The sequence below is a fragment of the Coregonus clupeaformis genome, unplaced genomic scaffold (genome assembly GCF_020615455.1).
Source record: "Coregonus clupeaformis isolate EN_2021a unplaced genomic scaffold, ASM2061545v1 scaf0035, whole genome shotgun sequence".
In the NCBI taxonomy this organism is placed as follows: Eukaryota; Metazoa; Chordata; class Actinopteri; order Salmoniformes; family Salmonidae; genus Coregonus; species Coregonus clupeaformis.
In genome coordinates, this window is record NW_025533490.1 from 1,268,132 (window position 1) to 1,278,873 (window position 10,742).

Here is a 10,742-nt window from a genome sequence, read left to right on the forward strand (position 1 = left end):
CCTGACCTTAGCCCCATAGAAAATCTGTGGGTATTGTGAAAAGGAAGATGCAGAATGCCAGACCCAACAACGCAGAAGAGTTGAAGGCCACTATCAGAGCAACCTGGGCTCTCATAACACCTGAGCAGTGCCAGAAACTCATCGACTCCATGCCACGCCGCATTAATGCAGTAATTGAGGCAAAAGGAGCTCCAACCAAGTATTGAGTATTGTACATGCTCATATTTTTCATTTTCATACTTTTCAGTTGGCCAACATTTCTAAAAATCCCTTTTTGTATTAGCCTTAAGTAATATTCTAATTTTGTGACACACGGAATTTTGGATTTTCATTTGTTGCCACTTCAAATCATCAAAATTAAATGAAATAAACATTTGAATGCATCAGTCTGTGTGCAATGAATAAATATAATGTACAAGTTACACCTTTTGAATGCAATTACTGAAATAAATCAAGTTTTTCAAAATATTCTAATTTACTGACTTTTACCTGTATAGTTGGCTGGGTTTTTCGTGCATCGGCAAGACAGAACAGTCTCGAGGTTTTGCTCGCCTGAGGTAGAGTACCTCATGATAAGCTGTAGACCACACTATTTACCAAGAGACTTTTCATCTATATTTTTCGTAGCTGTCTATTTACCACCACAAACCGATGCAGGCACAAAGACCACACTCAACGAGCTGTATAAGGCCATTAGCAAACTAGAGAATACTCACCCAGAAGCGGCGCTCCTAGTGGCCGGGGACTTTAATGCAGGAAAATGTAAATCCAATTTACCTCATTTCTACTAGCATGTCACATGTGCAACCAGAGGAAAAAAAACTCTAGATCACCTTTACTCCACATTGAGGAGTATACCACATCAGTCACCGGCTTCATCAATAAGTGTATCGACGACGTCATCCCCACAGTGACCATACGTACATATCTAAACCAGAAGCCATGGATTACAAGCAACATCTGCACTGAGCTAAAGGCTAGAGTTAATTACTGTTTATTATTTATGCAGTCACTTTAACTCTACCCACATGTACATATTACCTCAACTACCCGGTTCCCCTGCACATTGACTCTGCACCGGTATCCCCGTGTATATAGCCTCCCTACTGTTATTTTATTTGACTTCTGCTCTTTTTTTCCCATTGTTGGTTAAGGGCTGTAAGTAAGCATTTCACGGTAATGTCTACACCTGTTGTATTCAGCGAATGTGGCAAATAAAATTTGATTTGATTTGATTTAGAGCTGCCGCTTTCAAGAAGCGGGACACTAATCCGGATGCTTATAAGAAATCCCGCTATGCCCTCCGACGAACCATCAAACAGGCAAAGTGTCAATATAGGACTAACATTGAATCCTACTACACTGGCTCTGATGCTCGTCGGATGTGGCAGGGCTTGCAAACTATTACGGATTACAAAGGGAAACCCAGCCGCAAGCTGCCCAGTGACACGAGCCTACCAGACAGGCTAAATGCCTTCTATGCTCGCTTTGAGGCAATCAACACTGAACCATTCATGAGAGCTCCAGCTGTTCTGGATGACTGTGTGATCACGCTCTCCACAACCGATGTGAGTAAGACCTTTAAACAGTTCAACATTTACAAGGCCGCAGTGCCAGACGGATTACCAGGGCGCGTACTCAGAGCATGCGAAGACCAACTGGCAAGTGGCTTCAGACATTTTCAACCTCTCCCTGACCGAGTCTGTAATACCTACATGTTTCAAGCAGACCGCCATAGTCCCTGTGCCCAAGAACGCCAAGGTAACCTGGCTAATGACTATCACCCCGTAGCACTCACGTCTGTAGCCATGAAGTGATTTCAAAGGCTGGTCATGGCTCACATCAACACCATCAACCCAGAAACCCTAGACCCACTACAATTCGCATACTGCCCCAACAGACCCACAGATGACGCAATCTCCATTGCACTGCACACTGCCCTATTCCCACCTGGACAAAAGGAACACCAACGTGAGAATACTGTTCGTTGACTACAGCTCAGCGTTCAACACTATAGTGCCCTCAAAGATCATCGCTAAGCTACAGACCCTGGGACTAAACACCTCCCTCTGCAACTGGATCTCGACTTCCTGATGGGCCGCCCCCCAGGTGGTAAGGGTAGGCAACAACACATCTACCACGCTGATCCTCAACACGGGGCCCCTCAGGGGGTGTGTGCTTAGTCCGCTCCTGTACTCCCTGTTCACCCACGACTGCGTGGCCACGCATGACTCAACAACATCATTAAGTTTGCTGACGACACAACGGGTGGTAGGCCTGATCCCCAATAATGATGAGACAGCCTACAGGGAGGAGGTCAGAGTCCCTGGCAGTGTGGTGCCAGGACAACAACCTCTCCCTCAATGTGAGCAAGGCAAAAAAGCTGATCGTGGGACGACAGGAAAAGGGGGCCGAGCACACCCCCATTCACATCGACAGGGCTGTAGCGGAGCAGGTTCGAGAGCTTCAAGTCTCTTGTCAGTCCACATCACTAACATACTATCATGGTCCAAACACACCAAGACAGTCGTGAAGAGGGCACGACAACGCCTATTGCCCCTCCAGCCACCCTAGTCATAGACTGTTCTCTCTGCTACCGCACGGCAAGTGGTACCGGAGCGCCAAGTCTTGGTCCAAAAGACTCCTTAACAGCTTCTACCCCCAAGCCATTAGACTGCTAAACAGTTAATTGAATGGCTACCCGGACTATTTGTATTGACCCCCTTTTTTACGCTGCTGTTACTCACTGTTTATTATCTATGCATAGTCACTTTACCCCTACCTAAATGTACATATAACCTCAATTTACCTCGACTAACCTATACCCCTTCGCACATTGACTCAGTACCGGAACCTCCTGTATATAGCCTCGTTATTGTTATTTTTATTGTGTTACTTATTTAGATTTTTCTTACTTTAGTTTATTTCATAAATTTTTTTAGCAAATATTTCGTACTTTTTGAAAAAAGTCTGCATTGTTGGTTAAGGGCTTCTGTAAGCAATTCATGGTAAGGTCTACACATGTTGTATTCGGCGCATGTGACAAATAAAATTAGATTTTATTTGTTTAAGCTAGGACTGTAGGGGAGATAAGAGTACGATTCAAATTGTCATTCATTCGCTTAGGGATACATACTACCTAAACTGTCACTCAAGCTGATTATGTGCGAAAATCAGGAAGAAGCTAGCCTACTTTTTGTTGATTGAACTTTGAAGGTCTCCCAGCTGACACATCCAGAGTAAAGACGTGATGATGTTTGAAATGTCGCTTTTTATCCCAGAATAAAATAGTCTGTCATAAGTGTGAGGGCTATTTGCATGTGGAAATCAAATCACCGCAAACAAAGGTCTGTTTGCGTTAACAAGCACTGTCTCCTCAAATCACATACATCAACAGAGCATGTCTGCAGGAGTTACCGAAGTCTACGTGACAGAGTTAGCACTGTATGTGTGTGGGTCCATTACAACTGACAGTTGAGTGAGTGAAAGGTAGAGTGAGTGGTGAAAAAGGAGCCACACTAGTTTCCCATAACCCATGAGCTCCTATCCTTGAGGGACTACTCTGCTGACTGTGCACATCCTGCCTACCCTGCCCTGTGCCACTCTTTAATACCTCACTGTTAAACCACAATGCCCCATTTGCATCAGGTGCGTGCTGTGATCTGCTTTCCAAGTGGAAAAAACAAATTCCTGACAGCGGTAGGCAAAATAGTTTTCAAAAGGTTGCCTCTATTCATTCACAGTATGGTCATTAACTGTGACGAATATCTGGAAGCCATTTATGCCACCCACTTATAGCTATGGAAGACTCAAAGAAGCAATGGCAACACTTAGGTTGCCTGTGTGCCAGCCTGCTCCCCACACAGCCAGCCTGCTCCCCACACAGCCAGCCTGCTCCCCACACAGCCAGCCTGCTCCCCACACAGCCAGCCTGCTCCCCACACAGCCAACCTGCTCCCCACACAGCCAGCCTGCTCCCCACACAGCTAGCCTGCTCCCCACACAGCCAGCCTGCTCCCCACACAGCCAGCCTGCTCCCCACACAGCCAGCCTGCTCCACACAGCCAGCCTGCTCCCCACGCAGCAAGCCGGCAGCCGCCACTTCCCACAATAAAGCACAACACTCATCTGCTGATGGGCCTTCCTTCAAAAGAGCCTTTTAATGTGACTGGGAGATTTCAGAACGAATCTGCTGCTGCCTCACAAGTGAGATTAAGAGAGGATCAGATGGGATACAACAGCTGCTCATCATAGATGTGCACCACAAACACAGCTTCTTTTGAAGCCTTGTATAGCTAAGCTTACCAATAGCAATTAAAATGTCTTGCTTTTCCAAAACATAGCAAGGCCAGAGTTGGTGTGTCGTGTGTAGACTTATTGAAATTGTTTCAAAATAGTTTGGGTGGCTCTGAAGACTTTGTCCAATAAGAGGAAGAAAAATGATGGTAATTTATTAGTAACATAGAGACTAATAGAGAGCATCAGTAATGGCGCCTTTTGTAGGCACTAACGAGGCTAACTCTGCCATGGCTCGTTGGCCAAAGACTATGGGGAAATGAATGGGGTTTGTGAGGGTTTTGGATAAACAACAAAAATAATGTATTCGGTAAACACAGGCTTAGGAGATCTTATACTTGTTGTTCTATGAGATAATCTTAATCAGCTAACATCACTGTGAATTTTTAAGTATTTATGTAATCAAAACAAGCACATAAAGCATAATGGTCATGTTACCTGACTGATATCTCATTGAACAAAAACGTATAAGATCTCCCTAAGCCTGTTAACCTCAGACCTTATTTTCGGCATTTATCCCAAACCCCATTCTTTCCCCATTAATTTCCCCAATAGGAATGGCCAACGAACCAGAGCTAGAAAATGCTAACTAATTTCTGTTTTTAGGACTATAAACTGGGAGCTCGATAGTGTGATGTCCTCCAACCACACAAAGTTACTACAAGCTAAAAAGCCAAACTGATGCTGTAGTCACGGTGCATTAGACCTGTTCTTTGCATGTCTTTTTTCAAACCTATTTTCATCTTGAGCCTGTAATTTAGGTGGCTCCATTACTACATTATTTATTTATATTGCGAAGGAACCACACAGCCCTGAAAAGAAGAAACCACCAAACTATGGTCTTCAATTACAGACCCTCACAGTTTGGTGGAACCACGCCTGTGACCATCCTCCTCCTCAGTCGACATCAGTCTTTCTACACTCTGGGTATGCTGAAAATGACACATTCTGGGAATTTCGCCTTCCCTCCATCTCTATCAAATCTGCTCTTCTTAAAATCCCCCCACAGTCCATACAGTCAGAGGAATCCTTAGCACACTGTCCAACACTAGTCTACACACTACATCATGTTTTACTACAAAAATATAGCTCTAAGCACTGTTTATCTACTGTCTGACCGTCAAGATTTATTAACCCCATAAATAATGTAGTCGTAAAGAGAGTGAGAAAGATGGCATACATGCAGGTGTGTGTGGAGGGTGGGTGTGGAAGGGGAGTTATTACCAATCTCGGCTATAATGGGGTCATATCAGATTACTTCAGACTAAAACAACAATAATACAGATCAGTAATTAGCTGTTATTTGCTTTGGTTAATGGTCTGTCCTGGTTCATCTTTTCCTATAATAAACTAGTACAGTATGTGTTGTGTCCTGCTATGAGTATGGGGTATAGTATATACTCCTGAGTGGCGCAGTGGTCTAAGGCACTGCATCGCAGTGCTAACTGTGCCACTAGAGATCCTGGTTCGAATCCAGGCTCTGTCGCAGCCGGCCCACGACCGAGACTCTGGGTGGCGCACAATTGGCCAGCGTCGTCCAGGGTAGGGGAGGAATGGCCGGCAGGGATGTAGCTCAGTTGATAGAGCATGGCGTTTGTAACGCCAGGGTTGTGGGTTCGATTCCCACGGGGGCCAGTATAAAAGTATGTATTCACTAACTGTAAGTCGCTCTGGATAAGAGCATCTGCTAAATGACTAAAATGTAAATGTAAAATGTATAGAGTTATGTCCCAAATGACACCCTATTCCCTATATTGTGCATTATCTTTGATTAGAGCTCTATGGGCCCTGGTCAAAGATGTGCACTATAAAGGGAATAGGGTGCCATTGGGACTCATCCAGAGTGGGGTATAGTATGCTCTCCCTCCCCAGCTGCTCTGTTTGTGACAGCGGACTGGAAGGTGCTCTGGAATGGAGCCACACTGCAGGTCAATCCTTCCAGACTCTGCGGCTGCAGTGCTTTTTCTCTCAGTCACTGAAATGTCTTTATTTCCCCTGCCGCTTCACACACCCAGCCTTAAGAGGCTCCTCTTCTCTCCCTTTGCTCGGCCTCTCCCCGCCTTACATGTTCCATTCCATTTATTTCTAAATTTCTCAAACTTTGCAACCTTTGTAGTGGGGGCTTCCTCCTTTTCCTCAAGCAGCAGCATATGCACTGACAGGTGGCATGGGATTTAGGAAATGAAAGTCTGTATTATTAGTAGATTCATGGGAGGTTAAATCGATACAAGTCATTTGGGATTTTATGATTCCAGTAGTTTGCTAAATCACTGTCACTCTCGATATCAATGAAACATGATACCGTGGCTATATTTTCAGTGGGGAATCAGAGAGGGGAATTTTTCTTAAAACTTTGTTGCTATTCCAATCACTAGCTTGCGCCAGTCGAGTGAACGGTCTGTCACTCAAGAAAGAATAGGAACAGCAAAATCCATTAAAGCACACAACAAACGAAATGGTCTGACACATGAGATTAGCTAGTTAGTTTTCAGCACACTATATCAGATAGCTTTCCCTTTGTTGCAGCAAGCTAAGTAGTTGTGGTCAGAGCCACACAATAGATCTCAAGCAGCATTCATGTAACATTAGTTGCGATTGCACATTTCGATTCGAAAGATGCCGGGGGAAAAGTGAACTTCATTGCATTTGTTGGTATAATGTAGCTAATGGAGTAAATACTTGAACGTTAACTAGCCTTAGTTTCATACTCTAACTGAGTGGGAATATTAGCTAACTTTACCAGAGACAATTCAGTCAGAAAACCTATTCGTCCCAACAAAACCGCTTACTCGCGAGTATGCACAGCACAGCACCGCACTCAGGTCGTTCCCATTCTGTGGGCCATAGAATTAGCATTTCCGTTAGCATAGCTAACTACTTTACCACGTACAGTAGCTACCAACAACAACTTCATATGACAACTTCAATATACAGTACTCTAAGATACATTCGTAAATAGATAAGTTAAAGGAAACTGATAACTTACAGGTAAACCCATAAATGAGAAGCAAAACTGTAGCGGCTTGCAGTCCATTGAGCGGCAGACTCTCGTGGTAATCGAGTAGCAATCTTTTTCGCCATGATATCCCCGTGCACTTTCGCTCTTTGCCTCGCTCTGCTTCTACGTCTGTTTCTACTGCTGATTGCTTGCTCGCTTCTCAGCAACTCCTCTCCATAGCGACCGCCCGGGTTGATGAGCTGTACCACTTCTGGGATTGACAGGGGCTCTCACACACCTTCATCAGTCAACGAATTTCTTTTTTTTTATGCAACTTGTAAATACATGCATTAATTGTACAGTGTATAGCTAAGTAGTAAATGTGCTCTAAGATTTTATAGACCCTTATTAGGACTTAAACCCCTATTACTTGACCAATGAGCACACATTAAATTGAAATGGTGCACTGCAAATTATGTTATATCAGTCTTCCATTTAGAATATCCTAAAATTATTTCACAATTAGGCATATTTTTGTTGTTTTACCTTTTAGGGCATTTCATTTCTATCAGTTGGGTAATGGAGTTCATCCTGTGTCAGTGATCACTTTGAGAATGATTCCTTGTCTGACAGACATTAATAAAATAAACATTTAAGAGAGGTCAAGACCTGAGTCAAGATCCTTTAAAAGTGTTAATTAAGTCTAAACACCATGTTGGGATGGTTTACGGCCCCCTTTAAAGAAAAAACAGCAGGTTTGGACGTAACATTCCCTCCAACCAAATAGCATAGCACCATTGCCAGGTTACCCAAAATTAACACTAAAGTCTCCATTTGGTGAGGTCTGATAATCTTCTAATCAATGAGAATGATGGTTTTATCACATATACCCCACTCGCCCTGAAAATTCATGTTGGGCTACCACCCGCATTACTACCTCCACATTTCAGGAGGTGTTTCTGCAAACAATGTTTCTGTGGCATTTCTTGTCTGTTTTCCTGTGTGCATTCCTGTGTTGTAAAGACCAATACCTAGAAAGTGGCAAATCCAAATGTTTGTCAGCGAAAACCAGTTGTTTGGCTAATAAAGAACAATCAAACCCTAATGATTCCTAGTCATATAAGCAAAATAGTTTGGATACTTATATTGAGAGAACAATATCAGCAAGTCATTGCTTCATAGCTGTGGGCTACAGTTACAAACAATGACATAATTATTTCAGACCGACACATACCCAGACAGGCACATGCAGACTGAAAACAAACACTTGTGTATAGGCTCGCAAACACTGACATTACATTCCAAGGCAACAATGGGGAATGTTAGTGACGTGGGGCAGTTCAACCTCAATGGGCAGTTCAAGCTCGCCAAGGTGTCACAGTACAGTTAGAGCAGTAAACTGGTGTGGTGTCACAGTGCCAAGCAAGACAGGCAGAGAGAGCAGTCACATGCCACAAAGGCATTCCACACACAGATGAAAAAATGCTGTCACTGACACAGTAAGGCGTTCACCCTGCACACTCATTAACCAGTAACAGAAACATACTGAGCACAGCTTCTCTGCGACACATGAAATATGTCACTTGTTAGTTTGTAGCACCAGAGACATATTAGGGATCTGTAAACAAACATGAAGCTGAGCTATAACTTTGTTGCAGGCTACATCTATAAATATGTCCATTCTACCTCTGTATGCACTGGGGTGTGTATGTGTACCTCTTCATAGCGAGGCACTACAACAGCTGTAACTGAAAAATATCTGTTCTCTTAGATTTTCCCTGAATATATGGCAGCATATATGAAGCAAGGCGCCGAGGTCGCAGACCAGACCAGGGGCGCAACAGGGAGGCCGGAGTGAGAGGTCGTCACGCCCCGAGCCGGATCCGCCTCCGAGGCGGAATGCCCACCGGCCCCTACCCTGTTGTGTTTATGTTGTGCGGTCGGAGTCCGCACCTTTGGGGGTAGTGCTGTCAGTTCCCTGACTCAGGGGCGCTTATATGTTGAGTCAGGGTGTGTATATTCCTTGTTGTGCTTGTTCTATGTATGAGGATCTAGTATGTCTAGTTCTATGTTGGCCGGTGTGGTTCCCAATCAGAGGCGGCTGTCGCCGTTGTCTCTGATTGGGGACCATACTTAAGCAGCCTATTGGCACTGTCTAGTTGTGGATCTTGTTCCTTGTAAGGTATGTTGTGTGGTCTACCTTGGACTTCACGTTTCGTTTTCCGTTGTTGTTTTGTCGTGTGTTTAATAGAATTAAAATAAACCTGTACGTATATCACGCCTGCGTCTTGGTCTGACCCGTCATTCAACGAACGTGACATTCATTCCTTTCTTATTTACCTTTCTATTTCAGTGTGGGAGGGACATCCTGCGATTTGTTCTCTCAGGGAGACAGACTCCTAACACTGCAGGGTCCCATCATCATCTACTGCAATATTTAACCCAGTCCCACAGTGTCTCTCCCTCCATAGTGCCACCACAACCCATCCTGGCTGTGATTAAAGCATGACCTACACTGTGTCTGCGTCTCGAATGGTACCCTATTCCCGAGTGCAGTGCACTACTTTTGAACTGGGCCCTGGTCAAAAGTAGTGCACTATGTGAACGCAGCCTGTGTGAGACGAGCCTGTGTTCTCCCTCTATGCACTCGCCTGTTTTATTTATATCTTCAAAGTGCGATAAATCCCCAGGTGAAAGTGGTGCCATTTACCCTAATCAATCACCCTCCCCAGACCACTTCGAAATTAATTGTATGTTATGTTAATTGTGTTGCTCAAGTGCAATGGAAAGACTTAAAAAAGACAGCTTGTCGTGGGATTATTAATCAAATCATGTATTTCTGTTTCATTTTATACTAAGGTTATAGGATCTGGTAAGTGGTATTCAGCACAGATCTGGTCAGCATGTGAGACCATTGGTAGCATAGTACTTGTCCCATCATAATAAGGAATTCCTGTGCTAGAATCAAATGGTTTATTGAGCCTTTATGGTGTGTGACCTTGGTAACAGTGGTGACTCACTGAGAGACCTTCAGACCCCTCCGTCCCCGTCCCTTCTCCTGCCGTGGTCCTCTGCAGCTCAATTGTAGAGCATGGCGCTACCAATTGTACACATGATTGTAAGTCGCTTCGTGGATAAAAGCGTCTGCTAAATGGCATATTATATTATAAGGCTTGGCCGTCAAAGAGCAGCCTGGGGAGGATGGAGGTCATCCCAGTGCTGACGCTACACAATCCTGTTTACAGCTTGAGTGGGGCTCCCTACAGTGAGGGAAAAAAAGTTTGATCCCCTGCTGATTTTGTATGTTTGTCCACTGACAAAGACATGATCAGTCTATAATTTTAATGGTAGGTTTATTCTAACAGTGAGAGACAGAATAAAACAACAATCCAGAATAACGCATGTCAAAAATGTTATAAATTGATTCGAATTTTAATGAGGGAAATAAGTATTTGACCCCTCTGCAAAAACATGACTTAGTACTTGGTGGCAAAACCCTTGTGTAATC

General features: G+C 44.0%; 1 protein-coding gene across 1 annotated transcript in view; it reads right to left on the reverse strand.

Moving 5' to 3' along the window:
* LOC121565923 (nectin-3-like protein) overlaps positions 1-8,958 on the reverse strand; it is a 59,713-nt gene extending 50,755 nt beyond the window's left edge. Inside the window, exons 1-2 of the mRNA XM_041876261.2 lie at positions 8,951-8,958; positions 7,283-7,365 (exon numbers count right to left, since the gene is read on the reverse strand). Coding sequence (XP_041732195.2) covers positions 7,283-7,365; positions 8,951-8,958 — 91 coding nt within the window. The remainder of the gene's footprint in view (positions 1-7,282; positions 7,366-8,950) is intronic.
* Positions 8,959-10,742: the final 1,784 nt, after the last annotated feature.